The sequence below is a fragment of the Poecilia mexicana genome, unplaced genomic scaffold, assembly GCF_051168715.1.
Source record: "Poecilia mexicana isolate PSO_F unplaced genomic scaffold, ASM5116871v1 scaffold_7, whole genome shotgun sequence".
In the NCBI taxonomy this organism is placed as follows: domain Eukaryota; kingdom Metazoa; phylum Chordata; class Actinopteri; order Cyprinodontiformes; family Poeciliidae; genus Poecilia; species Poecilia mexicana.
The window spans coordinates 6,304,147-6,323,098 of record NW_028263376.1 but is presented as its reverse complement, the minus strand read 5'-3'; the positions used below and the strand labels follow the sequence as shown (position 1 = coordinate 6,323,098).

At 37.3% G+C, this 18,952-nt stretch overlaps 1 protein-coding gene across 1 annotated transcript; it reads right to left on the bottom strand.

The window, feature by feature from the left end:
• Positions 1–1,282: 1,282 nt before the first annotated feature.
• tm9sf4 (transmembrane 9 superfamily protein member 4) lies at positions 1,283–17,002 on the bottom strand. The gene is made up of 18 exons (XM_014973984.2): positions 16,932–17,002; positions 14,146–14,259; positions 13,430–13,529; positions 11,758–11,914; positions 11,374–11,518; positions 10,229–10,352; positions 9,955–10,076; positions 9,110–9,221; positions 7,800–7,870; positions 7,530–7,662; positions 7,159–7,240; positions 6,987–7,062; positions 6,468–6,551; positions 5,775–5,950; positions 5,624–5,687; positions 5,381–5,500; positions 5,193–5,282; positions 1,283–3,853 (listed from the first exon to the last, which is right to left on the bottom strand). The coding sequence occupies exons 1-18, from the start codon at positions 16,947–16,949 to the stop codon at positions 3,704–3,706; spliced, it is 1,938 nt and encodes a 645-aa protein (XP_014829470.2). The 5' UTR covers positions 16,950–17,002; the 3' UTR covers positions 1,283–3,703.
• Positions 17,003–18,952: the final 1,950 nt, after the last annotated feature.

Sequence of the window (18,952 nt, the reverse complement as noted above, 5' to 3'; positions counted from 1 at the left end):
GTAGTGAGGATCGCTGCCTGTGGGGACACTCCCAGCTTGGCAAGAACTGAAACAGACATTAACCCGCCTGTAGAGAGAGACTTAACAATGGAGAAAGGGCTTCAGAGGTCCTTCTCCAGTGTCCAGAACCTAGTTTTCATCGTCTGTATCTATGATGTGGTGAAAACGTCGATTGGCCGGAAGCCTTTGATGTGACTAAATGTATGTCTTAGCCACGTCTTAACAATTGGATGCATGTAAAAATAGTTTTTAAGTATGCCAGCATGTGGCCATAAGTTTGACAGCAACTTTAATCTTTTAAGTTGGGCTTCATAAAAAAAAAAGTAATATAATTAATATTTATAATTTATATTGTTTACATTTTTCATGCATATTTAATTTTGAAGATATGATTCTATTTCAAATGTTGAAGAGAAACAATCTGGACTTTGTCTGTGGCTCTTTGTGACAGGTCAGAATAAAACAGGGACAACAGCTTCATGCAAAGTAGCCAAAAATTATGTGGAAAAATCTAGATTGTTGTTACTGTGAAAATCTAAAGAATAATAAAACCATCCATAGACTTTCCCATCCCGGTCCAGAGTCTGGATTACATCTGGAAGAGCTGGACGAATATGTCTGAGTGCCTGACTCGAGTTGTCAAGACTGGCCTAATTATAGCAAACCTATACTTACATCAGCTGAGCAGACTCCCATACATACACTTACAGGATGGGTTCTGTGCCATAACCCAGGAATAGCAGCTGCTTTGGTTTTGTAACATGTTCTTCAGCAGAATCTGGAGGGAAACGACACGAGTCAAGGCGAGCTGCTAGACACTGAACACACAAATGAACACTTTCACATGGGAAGGAGCAGTGTGGTGATTTATCACTGTAAACCAAGATGGATGGCTAGAGAACCGCCCGACCCAGATGCACAGCCAGATTATGTTTTGCGACATTTAAACGAGGGGTTCATGTACAGCGTCAGTAAAAACATTTCCACTCCTGAACTTGTCCACAATTTGGTTGAGTCCAACCACAAATTGTAATGTTTTCATGTGACAGGCCAATATAAAGTGTAGCATAATAGTGAAGTGGAAGAAAAATTATACAATTGTTTTTTTTGTTTTTCTTAAAAAATATGGTGCACATTTCTATTCAGCCCCCTTCCTTCTGATTGCCCTTATTAAAATCTAGGGCAACATATTACCAAAGATTAATTTCAGGAGAAATCCAGTGACTCTGAAGGCCTCAGAGGTTTGTTAGAAAAATAATAAAAAAAAAAAAAAAAGAGCCAATTTTCATATTCAACTTGTCATCACTTTATTATCATTGTACATTTTGTATATAGACAATCTGTAAAAGAAACAAACAGAAAGTTAAAATAAAAAAAAAACAAAAAAAAAACATTGCTCTAAAAGTCATCAAGAGCATCATGCTTTTGGCTAAAACAATGACAGGAATCATTACAGAGTGCCACAAACAGCCAAACGTAACAAATACAAAGCTCTTATTTACACTGGAAACCCTGATCCGTGCATATGTTCACACACAGAACCCAGGCCTCTCGAGTCTGTTTAAAAAAAAAAATCTCTCCTGGCGTGTGCACCTCAGCAGCAGGAGAGGAGTGGCTCCACCTTAAAGTCAGGCAGAAGTAAAGAGGATTCGGAAAGTTTAATAAGGTTCCCATAAGCAAATGGAAATAAATGTGTAAGAATTCGCCAAGCCAGACTTCGACTGACCTCAGCTCATCTCGCCTTTCCTCTGGGAGCAGTTTGGGATTATAATGAGGACCAGGAAATGACTTATTTCCACTTTCTTGGTTTAAATGAGTGAAGATTTAAGTACCAGTACACCTTAAAGGGAGTGGTAGAAAAAAAAAAAACTCCCCCAGAAATGTCATTTAATTCAAATCACAAAATAAATGAAATAAAAATTACTTCCATTTCATTTGTTTATGCTCTTGGAAAAGTTTTCCTCTTATGCAACATTCAGTCCGTTAGCTGGATTCTGTGCCGATAAGCCCAGAAAAAAAGATTTTGTGGGATTTCAGGAAATCTGAAAACATATCCAGTTATTCAAAGCTGCTGCAGCCGTTATGTGAGTGGGGATTCACCACAGGTGCAAAGAAATTCACAGCTTAATGCTAATTATAGATTAATCTGTATTATTCACACCAATATGTCAGATGTGAAGGAAGGGAAGATATTTTAAACTCTAAATGAATCACTGAACCTTCTCCTGTAGCCACTGAGCACATCTCAATGTTTTTGCTACGATGGATCATCTTTGTGGAGCCCTTAATGTCACCGTTTTCTGAAATGTATCCTAAAGTTAGTTTTTAAGTTAAAGTTTCAGGGAAGAAAGTAAGGTGATGTGTAAGAGCAGCTGACTGTGTGTGTTTTAAGAACATTGGACAGCTGAAACTCTGTTGAAAGCCATTTTCACACACTTCGCTGGAGCTTTATGGAAAAGTCGTGTGGGGATGTACAGCGTGTGAACAAAATGCTCCAAGGGGAAAGATTTCCCATCAGGAAGGATTGTGTGGTGAGTTGGGTTTCAGAATAATTTATCAGACAAGATTCCAGAACCAAAGATCTCCTGAAAACGTTCAGCACTGATGTGTGAAAATGGCTAAGATAACATTTACAGCTACAGCTAATGATGCAGATCTGATCTTTGAGCAAAAGTCAAACTTTAGATGTAAACTTTACGGCTTACTGTGATTGTTTTTTCTCCTTTTAAACAAATACGGTCCTTTGATATTAGCTTTGAACACTCTTTCCATTACTGCATAGTTCTGCAGGCTCTGGGACTGCTAAGGCTACACAAGATACTTCAGTACGTTCTGCTTTCGGACACAAACGGTCTCCTCCTTCGTGCCGTTCGTCCCGTGGCCGCTCCACCTGTGTCGCCGTAGCCACCGCTGTTCGATCCAAATATTTACGTCCAATCAGAAGTGGTTCTGAAACATTTAGAATAAACGAACCGGTGCGCCGAGATGGATTGTGGGTAACTTGGTTCCAACGGGGACACGACAAACCCATTAAAAAAAAAAAAAAAAAAAAAGTCATGGAGCACTTAATTGATCCTTCTCTTGTATTACAATGTAAAAGAGCATAATTCCCCATCAAGTCAAACACCAAAACCCTGATCCATAAAGTCTCTGAATCGAAACCTAAAGTCTCCCTCTGACAGCAGAATCAGTGAAGTCAGACGTGATTAGTTTGAAGAAAACACAAGAAAATGGTGTCCAAGGAGACAATTAAAAGAAAAGAAGAAGAAAAAAAACAACAAAAAAAATATGATGGTGGCCAAAATGAAAACTTTAAGTTGGAAACATTGAAAAAAAAAAAAAAAAAAAAAACTGACAAGCTTTGGCCCGCTGTGTGTGTGTGTGTGTGCAGGGTGAGGCGACCGGAGACACCAACATTCCCAGTAGAGGAAGACACCGTCCAGGTCTCTGTCCCGACACGGAGGAGAGGAGGGCAGGACGGGGGAAAACAGCAAGCTAAGCTCTGCTGTTTTGCTGTTATTCCACCATGTGGCCAGCAGATGGGGTTGTTGCATCATATCAATAAACCCCAGTTCCTTCTGCACACAAGTCAGTGCTTGTTGGACAAAAAGAATAATAATAACAATAATAAAAAAACAAACGTATTAAAAAAAATTCAGAAAAATAAACCAAGAACTAGGAGAACAGCAGCGGCTCCGAGGAATCAGTCGATCTTGACCGCGGCGTAGATTTTCCTGATGAACATGTAGGCTGCGTAGAAACCGATTGTGCCCGTTAGCAGCCAGAAGGACAACACCATGAGGGTGGTGTAACCAAAGTACAACAGGGAGGGGATGAACTCCACAATGTCCAGCTAGAGACAAATCACACACACAGAAAGAGATTTTGAGTTTTTAAATCAGAAACACCTGAAACAGACAGAGGTCATGTTAGAGAGACCGTTTGGAGAGGAGGAAGCCTGATAACCACCATTTTAGCTGCTAGCAACACATTTTGTACCGTTTCCCAAACAATTAGCAGGGAAGGTGTTTTGGCTGAGAAAACAGCGACAGCGACTCACCAGTGGTCTGTATGTTGTAAATATAAATATTTTCAGTTTGACTAAGTTTGACATTTCTAAAATGGAGGACAGTTTGACTGATAGTTTCCCACCTTCTTCCCTGATACAAGCCCCCTGCCATTGAACGTCGTCCTGCAACAGGGTCCTGCAGGTTTCACCAACTCAAACTTAAGACATTTTAAGACCACTATGATTGAAATTCAAGATTTTCATTATAATAGAAACATACAAAGGAAAATTGCATATTTTACATGGTAGAGTGAAGTTTGTTTCCTTTTTTTTTTTCTTGCCCAGGATCGTATGGGTTGGCAAAAGAAGTGAGCCGGTGGTGAACATGAATGTTATCCAGTCAACTGGTGATAATTTACACTTACCAATGATGGACACAAAATGGTAGCTGGTACGGGTATATTAGCAGCTAATTAGCGGTAGCCTCAAGCACCTTGACTCAGAATGTAATGAAGATGTCTTTATGCCACTTAAGCTTTTGCCTGTTAGAAAAGTCTCACGAGAAAAATAAACTACAGAATAAATAGTCCTGTCATCTGTGATTAATATTTAAGGCAGACTTCTTTATTTAAAGAAATTTAAAACATTTTAAGGCTTCAATTTTATATACGTGAATTTAAGACTTAAACCTTTTTTTTCCCCAAAAGGTTTTATTGGCTCTAGTGGCCTTTATTTCATAGTTAATTGACAGGAAAGAGGGTGATGAGAGAAGGGGAAGACATGCGGCAAAGGTCGCCAGGCTGGGAATTGAACCTGCGACACCCACGTCAAGGTCTAAGGGGTTGTGCTTTTTAATGGTAAACAAAGAAGAGAGTTGTTTTTGTACTTTTCAGCAATAGTGTCAAATATTCCCTAACATGAAGCAACCCTTCCTCTAGTCAGAAAATGAATGCCGGTTGCATACCCTACCATCAGTATCAACTACAATTATTTTGAACAAACTGGGATAATATGAGCAACAACATTTCACTTCCCTCGGCAATCAGTAAAGTTTTTTTTTTAAATTGAATTAATTTTTACATCCATGTTAAACTTTTAGAGACTTTTAATCAGACAGCAGTTTCTAGTGATGCAGAATGATTAAGGTCAGCTCTGATCAGAGTTGAGTTCTCCTGGTTTTTACCTTATTGACAAAGTAGAAGACTGCGTAAATCAGGACGTAGAAAGCAGAGCCTCCTGACACCAGGAACGTTCTCCACCACCACCGGTAGTCCTGACGATGAGGAACACAGACACAGCACGTCATCGTTCTCCGTGTGGCATGAAACGCCAAATAACCATAGTGACACTCCTGCGTCTTGGCGGCCTTACCTCTGCACACAGCTGGAAATAGACCATCACAATGCTGATCTGAGAGCAGGACACCACCAGGATGATGAAAACCAGGAACAGAAAGCCAAAGAGGTAGTAAAACTGGTTCTCCCAGATGGCCTGTAGGTGGCGACACAAACACATTGATGAGGATGTTACAGGGCCTGGGATCTAACCTTCATTTTCATTTCCTAATAATAGGGAAGAATTTCCTTAGAACTGAAAAGATGAGCTTAGACTTACACTGAAGATGAAGAAGAGTTCTATGAACATGGCGCCAAACGGTAAGATCCCAGCCATGAGGATTCTGGGAGGTAGAGAAAGAAAAGAAAACTTTTAGTTGATGCACTACAAGTCTATAAATAGAATGGATGAGGATCTGGAGCACACTCACCCCACAAACTTGTTCATGTACCAGCGCTGCTCCGGGACCTGGCGGGGAATCTGGTTGGTGCGCACCGGGTTATCATAAGGCTGCTTACGGAAGCCAAAGTAGTAACCCAGGTAGACCAGAGGCATGGAGATGCCGAACCACATGCACAGCAGGGCCAGCATGGTGGTGAAGGGAACCTGGAGTCCAGAGCAGGACAGGAGACCACGAGAAACGTCAAGAAACATCAGATGAGAGAAATCGACCATGAAAAGCTAAGCCTTCATCCTGTCTTGCCTTTGTTTTATAGCACAATCAAGTAACAATGTTACCTTCAGTTGTTATGAAAATGCTATATATGTCAAATATGACTTAAAGAAATTTGACTTTGTAATTTAATGCCTTGAAATTAGGCCTCTGTCTCTTTAAAAACCCCTGCTCTTTCTGACACTCTGCCTTCAGGAAGTCATCACAACATGTTGATTTTATCAACATGCTGATCTAAAATATTTAGACTGACCACTTTAAATCACAGTATGACATTGTGACATCACCAGAAAGTATTTTTCTCATTATGACCACCTTAGATAACAGCAAGTATGAATTGAAATATTTTACACCGATTCTAATTTTTGATCCAGAAAACCTTCAGAGGTTTAGTAGCATTTACTCCCAGTAGAAAACCTTTCTGGTTGGGTTTAAAAGGACTGAACTCACTGCTCCCGAGGAGTGTTCCCCCCAAATGAAACAGTTCAGAACGAAGCAGATTCCAAACACCGCTCCGGGATACAAAGTGGCCGTCTGGAAGAGAAACAAATGAAAAACAGACTTCAGCCCCAGTTGCTCCCCGAAACTTGACCAGCAAAACGTAAAGCTGGTTTCATGCTTGGAGATCACTGAACGAATTTAATGTTACAGTTTTATCTAAATAAAAACAATACAAACCTTACAAATTGCTTAGTTTGAAACAAGGCTCCAGAGTTGTTTTGAGACACATTACAGTGAATAAGTAGAGCATCACTGTTGTTCTCTGGATGTTTGTGTTGGAATGTTTTAGACTACGTTGCCCTGTGCCTGACTTTGACCAGAGATGACAACTTATTCTGCAGCTTTATTGTCCCATGTCTTCAGTTTCTAGTGAACTATACTTCAACCAGTAAGACTGGATGAAATGAATACAATTCTGCTGTCATAAGAACATATAAAATAAAAAAAACCCACTAAAGATTGACTTACACAAAATGCTCCTTTCCTCCACCGATGGCCCTTTAGTGTGCGGTACAGTCTGCCAGCAAAATAACCCCCAAACACACTGAAGGAAAAACATCCAAAGGTTAGAGGTATTCTCATTGAAACATCACCTTATCCTGTTTCTGTGAGGATTTAAAGCAGCTATTGAGGCTTTTACCCCATAAACATGAAGAGGAAACATGAAGTAGTCATCAAGGCTCCTCTGCTCGATGGAGACAACATGCCCAACATGGCAACAACTGCAACGCAAAAACAGACGAGCATTATTATCTGAGGAACGACTCAACCATGTGGATCTGAGGTAAAACAACATGATAAGCTTAGTGAGAACAGGCAGGCTGAACAATGACCTCTAAAACAGCTGCAGTAGTTTGTGTTTTATTACATGTTTATTCATTCATACGAACATATTAGACTTCATAAGCAAACATGCTGGTCATGTGAATTTTAAAAAAAAATCTTATAAGGAATAAGAATTTTGAAAATGGCAAAGTTTTGTAGAGCAAAGAGGACAGAAGCCAAACTCACAGATGACAATGAGGATCATGCAGAAAAGCTGGATCCCTGAGCCCAGCAGGGAGCTGAGGATCATGGGATACTGCGGTGGTCTGAAGACATCGCCATGGACGTTCTTCCATCCCGACTCCTCCATCGTGTCTTCCTGGTTAGAAATGAGAAACACTACTTAGAAAAAACAGGACTGAGCCTGTGAATAAAAAGCAGATTTTAACAGGCAAAATCTCAAAGATGAAAACGATATGTTGGAGCAAACACTCTTTGTATTTGGTATTTTCTTACAATGTCGTCCTCTCTGTTGTAGTTGGCAATGTCCTTCCGCAAGGTTCTAATGATGATCATACTCAAAATCCCTGGAAGACAGACAGAGAAGGAAAAAGGGTTGATGCAACCAGAAAGACAAACTCTTTCTGTGGCGTTTAGAATGAAACAGTAGCTGCGTTTCCACAAACCATATAATTGCGCGATTTGACATTTTGAAAATAAATTTACTTGATCGAAACACACCAAGTAAAAAAAAAGAAAAAAAACTCTAATTTTTCAACAATAAATTGCGGTGCTAGGATGATGTGGTTTTTCTTTTTCAACCTCATACTGCGTCCTGTAGGGTCAGAGTTGAATCTGACAGTGTGAGATATGATGTTGTTATTCTCATCTTATGAAAGGGAAGTGCCTCCCAGGGCTGCAGCCTCAGGCACCAGTCTGCCCATGTCTTATGTTGTCTGTTTTCTTTGCTGTATGATGACAATAAAAGCTGATTCTCATTTGTGGCCATATTAAGATTGCTTTATTTCACAAAACTGTAATGGCAATATTTTTTTACATCAACAACCAGATGTTAACACTGGTGCAAAACACGAAGACTTTGAAACACAAACTTCCTGTAGAGGAAGTTCTACTCCTTCCTCTACAGGAAGTAGTAGAAGAACTATGGTGCGGCGTGTTTTTAATGACTTATCGCGCAAACAAACTTATTCATGTGTGATTTTAATTGAGTTTGTTTTTTAATGGAAACACAAAAATTGCAAAATTGTATTTTTTTGACATTAGCGGAATGTTGATAAAGTTTTACTTACATTTGTAATGGAAACGCAGCTACTGACATTGTGTCATAACGTGAAAAGGAGAAAATCCTCAGATTTGAAAAAATGACACTTCCATCTCATTAACTGATTTTCAAAAAAATCAAAGTACGAGTGCTAATACATAGATAAAACCAAAATATCATATAAGTTTTATAGAAAAAAAAACAAAACTTTTTGTCACTTTATGGTTGTAGCTTCTCCACTCTGTCAACTCCCATAATGAAAGCCTCTTTATGCTAGTTGAACATTTTGAAAAGTCAAGATACACCCACAAGCATCAGTAGATTTTACTGGAATTTCATGTGACAGACCAACAGTATAGTATTTTTTGTGAAGAGGAAATACAATGATAGATCATTTAAAACATTTTTACAGACAAAAATCTGAGCATAAACCACTTTATATAGAGTTCATCTGCTTGTCATTTACTCTAATCTGTTGTCCCATTTCTGGCCTCAGAGGTTTGTTGGAGTAGTGAACAAAGATCATGAAGCCTTACAGCCGTACCAGAGAGGAAGAAGACGACCACCACAGAGTTGACGATGGAGAACCAGTGAATCTGGACGTCGCTCATGGTCAGGTATGTGTCCCAGCGAGAGGCCCACTTCACCTCACTCTCCTGTGCAAATGAGACAAGAAGTTCAGGGACTCAAACTGAGAAAATATTAATTAGGTTTATCAATTTTTTTTTAGATAAACCTAATCTTTCTAAAATAAAACAAATAGATTTTTAGATAGATACCTGGTTTGATACCAGGTATCAAACGAGGTTTTGATACCTGGTTTGATATCAAAACGTAACCAACAACGGCAGGCCAAACAGTGAACTCGAGCTTTGAATCAGGAAAACACACTGAAATCTTATGGCACCGGATGGTAAATGCTCTTAAACGCATTTTAAAGATTCTCAGTAGGGACTTAAAGATGGCCTAAGTGTCTGAGAAGAGATCTCCAATTACTGTTAGAAGATAAACAGGTTTGTCTGTTAAGCGAAATAAACCTGGTTCATCACCACATCCATCAGAATCAGCAGCAAAAAAAAAAAAAAACTATCTGTTAATTTAAAAAAAAAATAGCTAATAGATTTAGGTGAACTGAGTTTTGCCATTTGAAACAAGCATGGATGGTCATTTTAATTTTATGCCAACTGTACACCACTTTTATCTTATTCAGTTAAATCCTTACGATGACTGTTTTTTGACCAACATATTTTCTAAATTCAATTTAAAAACATCAGAAGTGTTGTTTTGTTTATTCTTTGCGTCAGACCAGCTGATCTATTTATATGGAGGGCTTTAGATGTTTTACAACCAGACCTGACTTCTGATTAGAAAGGGTTTCATTTCACTGACCTTCCATGTGACAGAATATGTGAAAAGAATCTCGTTGTCTTTGGTTGGGTCAATCTCCTGGGGGGCAGAACCACTGGCTTCAGGCAGAGTGCAGGTTTTTTCTGTTTCAACAGCCTTTAGATCTACATATCAAAAAAAGGAAAAGAAATTCAAAGCAACAGGTGACTTTCTGACCGACACATTGGTTTCATTTGACCAGAATAGTCAGCGTTAACCTAGAGTTTGACACAATCACCAAAGCAAAAGCTTTTGGAAAGCTCGTGTTGATACCAACCTTCCACTTTGACACTTTGAGGTACAACCTCAAAACGCACCACTCTGTAGTTGTGAGTCTCCCCCTCTTCTACCTTCTCCCTGTGAAAGTACAGGATGAAGGACAGGTGGTTGTGCAGATAAAACTGGAAGAAAAAAAAACCACAGGATTTAATTAGTGTTTTCCCAAACTTCTGTTTCATATTGCTGAGAACTGGAAATCCAATTGATTGAAGTGATGAACGAGCGCTTGGAGTGGTTTTCACCTGTTCTGAAATATTTCTCTGTCAAACCTAGAGTGTGACAGAGAAATCTGTGCTCCATGCTGGTTTACGACATCTACTTCCTGTTTGTTAGAGCCATGCTATTAACATTTGCACAGCCTGGTTGATTCGCTCTAAACCAGTAGACACAAACATGTTTAATTTGTGTTTTATTTTCTGTTTTGAGACATTTTAAAATTTCGCTCAAAATTCACATTATATATTAACTATGAGTGCACCGATTGCAGTTTTCTGGCTGATCACCAATTACCGATCTTTTAAAAAGCTTAACCTGCCAATTCCGATTTCGGCCGATACCATTTTTTTTTTTTGTCTGAAATGTTGCTCAATATATCAAGAAAGTTGTTGAGTTGGCAGCAGTGAGGTCACTATTGTTAATTATAAATGTGCAAACATAACTTGGTGGGCCGGTCTGTCAGTCAAACCGTTCTCATCTGAGAGCAGAAGAGGACAAAGGCTGATTCTTAGACCTTTGTCAAATTAGATAAGATCAGTGGATAAGATCGGCTTCATATGTAAAAATCGGCCGATCACCGATCTCCCCAAATTAAGGAAATCAGCACCAATAATTTGGCTGGCCGATAAACCAGCTGGCTGAAAAAATCGGTGCACCCCTAAAATTTACTGATGGGCTTTATCAGCTCATAAAATCTACATAGAATCTTTAACTCACTGTTTTTAAAGTATTTAAATTGTTTTATGTGACATTCAAAAGTTCATGTAAAGCCTTTATCAGAAAACAAAAATAAAATGATTTTTAACGATATCCTACTATATTCACATTCACTTGTATGGTTAATGATAAACGTGCATTCCTTGGGTTGAGTCAGTTAGTGAGTAATGAGGCAAAAGCTGCTTCTGAAGAGGCGAGTGTGAAATCTACCTTATTGTTGTCGACGAAGCCAAGTCTGTAGCCATGTTCAAACTGAACATCTTTATCTGCAACCTTCTTCTGCTCCTCATCTCCTCCCGTTTCTCTGTTGGGGTAAAACTCCAACCTGGTGGCAACTGGAAGGTTGTCTGCAATCCTGAAATAACACACATCAACACCACTCTTCATTTGGTTTTCAGTTCCCAAGCCTTTAATTCCCCCAGTCAGATTATAAATGCAAGAAAGTAAAAACTAAAATAAACACAAATTTAATGTGGGTAATTAAAAACTGGTTCCTAAACCATGTTAGATTATATTAAGAGCAATTATTTGGAACTAGCTTGTTGGTTTTCTGCTTGATAAACGGGCATTAGAGGGTAAATGGGATGAACTCACAGGTGAACGTAGTACTCCTCCTGGATTCGTTCAGCCACCAGCTTACTCTCCTCCACGTTGAGCTTCTTCTTGTCGCACATCAGCTCACATTTCTTATCCTCGTTCATCTTTACATTGTAGAGCGTATTCACAATGCGATCGCCACGTAAAACTTCACCTGTGCAAATAACACCAGGATAAAAGATATTACAAACAAAGGCACAAGAATGACTAAAGTTAGATATTTAAATATCTGATAATATCAACAATAAGTCAAAAAAACATAAAAAGACAGCAAAAAAAATTACATTTTACAAATTCGATTGCTCTTTTAACTTGTTCTTAGTATGTCCATCTTAGTGAGTTTGAACAGCACAAAGATGAGCTAATCTGTTTACTGCCAAATGTTTTGTTTGCTATTGTGAGAAACTGTTTAATTATAAACAGTTACTGTCTTATCCAAAATATATAACTTTCTTAGAGTTTCACTTTGCTCGTGTTTTAACCAGTGATCCACTTTTTTCACTTCTAATGCAGATATAGGCTGATATTGATCCGATACAAAAAACAGTGCTGAACTGACTTAAAATGTTTATTTTTTTAAACACAGATATAAATGTATTGAATTACAAATTTATTTGATTGCTCAAATAAATGTATTATTTATTTTATAAAATAAATAATAACTATGTTTATTAAAATATACCAATAGCTTCACAAGCTTGGTCAAATATGTAAAAACAACACAACTTTAATTTGTTGAGTTAGTGGAATTAGGAGTAGAACTGTTAATGTGAAAAAAATAAAAATAAAATAAAATAAACAAAAACTGACTAAATCAACAGGTCAAACATGTTTAAAAAAACCTTCTTTCAAATAGTTCAGAAAGTGCAATTAGTCATTTTAAAAATAATGTAAAATACATAATAAAGTTTGACATCACTCAGACCACAAAGCATGGAATTAGACTGAATAGATCTGCCCTCATGGATCGGGCACATTGTCACCGATACCCGATTTAAATGTTTTTTCAATATCGGGACCAATACTGATATTAATATTGGATCAGTGTATCTCTAGTTATAACCCAAATTTATGTATCAGTCTGATTCTGATTGGCTGCTGGCATCAAATATTACAAGATATTACAAAATATCGTAATATCTTGTAATATTCCATCAAAACAAAAACTGCAGCGTTTTCTGCCGCATTTAGCATACTGACTGCAGCAAAATGGACAAAAATAAAACACAAATAGCCCAATAAGTTTTTGCTGTGTTGAACATACTCAAATTAACACTCTTTCTAATATAGTAGTTTTTAATATAGTATCTGTTTTAACACAAATTAAAAGAAAAAAAAAACTGTTAAAACAAGATTTAACACAAAATTCCCTTGAGCTTTGTGAGACATTATGAAAAATAGGTAAATAAAAAAACTGACAGCTAGCAATGTACCGGTGTGCAAAACCCATTTTGAGAGTGTAAATATGTTTTGTAAATAATGTTAATCAAGTTTAAATTCTCTACAGCACACGGGCCCCAAGTACTGTCTGACAAGCTGTGCTCAACCATACACATAAAGTCATCTAAGTCAGAAAATTAGTTGTTTTTTTTTTTTTACATGAACATAGTCGACACTGAAAAACAAGCAAATTTATAAAAATCAATGCCACAATCTGCAGCCCACCTACCCAAGTTTTCTGCCTTGTATAAGACGGAGCCAGGCTTACAGAAAGGCAGGGAATAGTATTCATATGGAAGCTGTGTACGGGAGCTGGTCAGCTTCACCGCCTGAAAAGACAATCGCATTCAGTCAACACTGGCTCATCCAAACACACACACACACACACACCTGGTCTACAGCAAACAGGAAACATTGAAAAGCATCAAGTACCTCTACATCCTAAATAAAGACAACTGAAGACATGAGTGCTGAATTTATAAAAGGAAGTTGCTGTTTTTAGTGCAGAAGTCTCTAATTATTAACCATTTATGATGAATTGGGAGGAAAATCCCAGGAATAAATAGCCAGTTTAAATAGCTGGCAGCTTGTTTCATCTGAATTTCTGATAGTTTTCAATGCTAAGATGTTGTCTTATATCTCTTGACAATTCTGGTTTACAAGATATTTAGATATTTTCTACTTTGAAATTTACCAGTTGCAAAAAACCCACCCAATTATGATTCTTAAAAATGAACAGGGACACAGAAGGTTCATAAAAACTGTTAACTGGGGAGTTAACAAATAAAACAAGGGACAGAAGATCAATTTTAGTGTCTTGTGTAACTTTCTAAAAGCTCGCCAATCAGATTAAAACCTGGAGAACATTACACAACTTCAAACCACATCCTTATTGTGAAATGTCAAATGAAAATTGCAAATAATTTACTAGAGTTTCAGCTTTACCTTAATTTCTACTTGAGCGCCCTCATGGAAGTTCTGAGGAGCGACGCCGGGGACATAGAAGGACCGGCCCACAGGGAGCAGCGCCACCAGCAGCAGCAAGGCCCACCATGTCTCCTGCAACACACAGCAGCAACCAGTCAACAACCCAACTAACCCTGCATAATGCTCACAGTTAGCAGTCATGATGGTCACGAGGCGAACGTTTCTTCAGCATGGTACCGACAGACTGTATCTGTGAAAAGGAGTGCTGCATACAGTTTCACTTGCAGACTGATTATTTTTCACACTTCATTCTGATTTTGAATTTAAAGAAATAAGGCAGCAGAGATAGGAAACAATAGCTTAGAAGAGTTCTACAGCGTAAGAGCTAAAGTTTGAGCATCACTTCTCAGCCTTTTCTGGTGACTCATGTACACTCACAGGTCACTGTTAATTAATACGAAGTGAACTAAACAACAATGTTATTTCATTTGAAAGGTTACACACATGTTTATTCATGTATTTACATTAAATGAAATGGCTGTTTACTGGACAATCTCAAAATAAGCCGTAAAATTCAGAGGGTAAAATTTACAAAAGAATGAAAATACCGCAAGCAGCTTTGGAGTCTATTATCCATGAGAAGAAGATCAAGTTACAAAAGGAAACTATAAACTGGAGAATCTGTTTATTCAAATACTGTTTATTGAAGCCACCACTAACACCGACCCATTCCTTACAGGCATGGAGGCATGAAACAAACGCTCAGCTCAGGCTGCACTTCTCTTATTTCACAGTATGGACTGGGAGGTAAAACATCACTGCTTCTTTCCATCAGAAAGAGGAGAATGACAGCACACAAGAACAAACAACAAGACAAGAAGATGGTAAAACCAGGCAATTCTGATTGGCTTAAAGTTCTCATGTTTCTTGTTTCCTAACCCATTTACTGACTATTTGGTTCAATAAAGATTTAAATAAAGGCCTTCTGAATGTGGCAACACAGCCATATTTTGTAATAAGTCACTAAACATTTGAGTGGCTGGTAAGAATCAACTATAAAACAGCAGCCAGATTTGTAACTTCACTAATGCAAATGGTGTTGAATATAAAAAAAGCTGAAAGACCTGTCCTCTGCTTCATACTGAATAAAGATGCTCATGTCACCTCGGCGATCCAGAACCAAGCAAAACAGGAAAAACATGTTCTCTCCAAGTTCCTCTCCAATTAAACTGTTTCAAAGCCATAAAAGCAGATGCAGAGAGATTAAACTTTTACAGTAAAACTACCTTACTGATAAGGAGTGATTTTCATTCATCTCCACACGTTGATGGACTACACACTAGCTGCATTTCCGCTAACCATGGAGTTGCACAAATTGAAATTACGAAAATACATTTTCTTAATGGAAACAGGCCAATTTGGAGAAAAGCTCACGTTTTTCATTAAAAAGTTTTTGCGCTGGGATGAGGTGGTTTTTCAGCTGTATCAAAATGGATACAATTCACAAAACTGCAATAGAAACACTTTTTTAACATCATCTGAGGCACAAGCACAACAGCCGAATGTTACGACTGGTGAAAATGACAAAGAAGACAACAGGAAGTAATAGGAGGGTGATGGATTGTTTTTGTTTTTTTTCGTATAAAGAGCAGCTGGCTCCAGAATGGACAGATTGAAAAACTGTATGGATGAATTTGAATCAAACTTGAAAAGTAAATGACTAACTATGAGTCTGAAACTTAACTTAGTTGTGATTTAGCTCTAAATAAAGATAATGGTAGGGGATATTTTTGAACTACAAAAATCAGGGTTAATATCAGTCTATTGATCAATATTCATCTAAAACACTGCAACATAATGCAATTAAGAAAAAAAAATACGCTGAACTAAATGTTGGTTCAAGTAAATCTAATCAACATTTCCAAAGGAAAAAAAAAACATTGGTAGAAAAAGTAGAATACCACAACAAGGAATCCTTTAAAGTTGCTGATATTCAAAACCTGTATAATTACAAGTGTGATGTATTAAGGATTTGTTACCTAAACTTAAAGTCTACAACGTAATCATGATCATTCAACACAAACAGGATAAGAAGGGCAACATATTACAATCCCGACACGCATTGTACTATGCCAACATCAAGAATATAAATGTTGGTTTATTGCTGATGTAATTTATATGTAGGTGAGCCTAACGTCACAAAGTTTAATTAACAACTGAAATGTCAATAACAGTGAATTATGACAGGATGGGTAACGAACCAGCACAACATGTTGTATGAGCTGCTTAGTGTCAACATGACAAAATAGTTAAATAGAAACAGTTTTAGTCCAGGTTTCTGTGGGTATTTTGTTGAATTTCATTCTCTTCTACCATGCTAACACCTTTCAGTCACAATAACCACAGCGAGAGTACCAGACTCAACTTGACGCTTCCTGACGTAAGTGCTGAAGCTAGCTGGAAAAGTTCTGCTTTATCTCACATCTGCAAGGATGACAACCCAATAACTGACGAACCCGATGTCTCTTGGACGTGTATCCGAACAATTTCATAATTTAAGAAAATCACTGTAACAGCCAGAGCTCAGTGACATCCAAGCTAGCTTTAGCTAGCAGGCTAACTAAGTTAGCAACATTGCAAACATTCAAACAATAAACTCCTGTAAATAGTATCTTTACGTTAAGATTCCATGTATCGCTTCAGTTAATTTCCTCTGCCGCAATTACACAGCAATGTCTTACTTGTTTAAGGAGTAGAGAGTAGTCAATATATAGCTAGAGGAAAGAGTTCATTTTGCCACTTACCATAGCCTCGGCCGCCATTTTGAATACGTGTCATTAGTGACGTTCCGGAAGTTAAACACTGCTCAAAGAGCATTGCCCATTCTTTCGGAAAGACTAAAAAACATATATATATATATATATATATATATATATATATATATATACTTGTTTTTTGTTTCTTAGCTTCATACAGCCTGCTTTATAGTTTTAAGTGGGCAGCATTTCTAGTCCATGTGTCCATTATTAATGCAGATAATAAACGTAAACATAATGATAAATAATGGTTATTGGGTGCTTGTCATTTTAACCCCTTGCCATTTCATAACTTCATGGTTCTTTTTGTGTTCATATTTTTTAGGTGTAAATGGAGCTGTGAGTTTCACAGTGTCCTGTGGGTTGAAATCAGTGTTATGGGGTCATATGATAAATAGTCTGCAGCCCTAAGACTCAAAAAATAACTTTCCGTTCTTATCTTATTGCCTCATTTCCCTTTAGGGTGTGTCCTCTATAGCCCATGTCACCTTTCTAAGCAATGTGACTCTGCAGGGGGGTTTTCTAGGTGTTTTCTGATTGTTGCATTGTGCAGGGGTCACATGTTTCACACCTGTTTTCGTTCAGCGTGAATAAGTTCATTGATTAAACTTTACTTTACTGTTATTTTCAGCATATACCTTTCAATTATTGTTTCAGTTACGCTGAATCTGCTACCTGAACATCGTCAAAGAAAATTGACTGGATATAATAATAATTTGCAGCCAGTTGTCATCAATAGGTCAGTGATTCTTGAGAATAGGGACAAAACAGGTCCTATGGATAAAGCACAAAATTTGAATAAAATATACACAAAATATAATTTTTTCAAATATTTGACTCAACTAACCTGAGTCATGTGAGCACAACAATGTATATTTTCCTGGTATTTGCTGAATATTTTTTTATTTTAAACATTGTAGTCGGTGGAAGATGCCTGTAAAAGCCCTTGTCCAGGAGCAGAAATCAATACATTATAATAGTTTAAAATAATTAAAGAAATACTAAAATTATATATTGTGACAATTAAGTATAAGTAGTCATATAAATAATTATAGAGGTATCAATAAATTGAATTAAAAATCATTTTTATATATTTTCCAACTCCGTTGAAATTTGTCCCTAGTTTTTGTCAACACCGTCAGAAATGAAAAGAATGTAAAAAAATCAGGCATTATTGGGGGGCACCAGAACTTCTGAGGACCCCATGACGTCGTCTTTTCTCTTCCTTTGCTGAGAGGGCTAGTTAGCTCTGGTTAGCTTAAGTTATTCTTTAGTTTTTTCTTCTGTTTTATTCCTAAGTTGCTTGTCACAACCATGATGTGTCAACTCCATAACTGATAATTTACAAAACTTTGATAAAATTTTGTGAAATAAAAGCTTAATTTTGGTATAATGTAAAGATTTCATGGACCTGATGAGCTACAATATGGCCTCCTTCAGAATAACATCATATAAATTGAGGTAGTTTGGCTTTTTGTCAACTCCATCAGAGTTTTTCTGACTCTTTCAGTGAAATTGTTGTCAAATCTCACTTAAATGTGCAGTTAATTCATTTTAATGTATTTTACATAAATTGCATTACTTCACATGTACCAAGTTTTTGATTTTATTCACTAGTTTGTCACCACCTTCAGTTCTGTCAACTCCGTCATGCACTGTCAACTCCGTCAGATGGACTTTTTGTTGTTTTTGGTTTTAAATAATCTTTCTTTTGTTTCTTGAGAAGCATTTGTCTGTAAAATGAGTAAAAATATCACTAATAGGGTCATTAAAAATGATTTTTTATTTATTTTTGTCAGATGGTGATGACAACTTTCTAGGTCAGGTCGATTAAAAATATAATTAAAAAAAAAATTTTGCAACTGGGAGCCTGCACCTTAGCATCTTTACATTTCCTAAACATTATTTGTCATATTTGCATACATAAGGTTGAGAAATAACAAAAAAAAATTATGGGAAAATTAAAACCCATTTTGTCCCTATTCTCAAGAATCACTGAGGTATAAATT

Coding starts and splice junctions, on each gene's coding strand:
- tm9sf4 (XM_014973984.2), bottom strand. Junction 10,353..11,373: donor GCTTCGTCGACAACAATAAG/GTAGATTTCACA, acceptor TTTTTCTTCCAG/TTTTATCTGCACAACCACCT. Junction 6,552..6,986: donor GGAGGAAAGGAGCATTTTGT/GTAAGTCAATCT, acceptor TTTCTCTTCCAG/ACGGCCACTTTGTATCCCGG.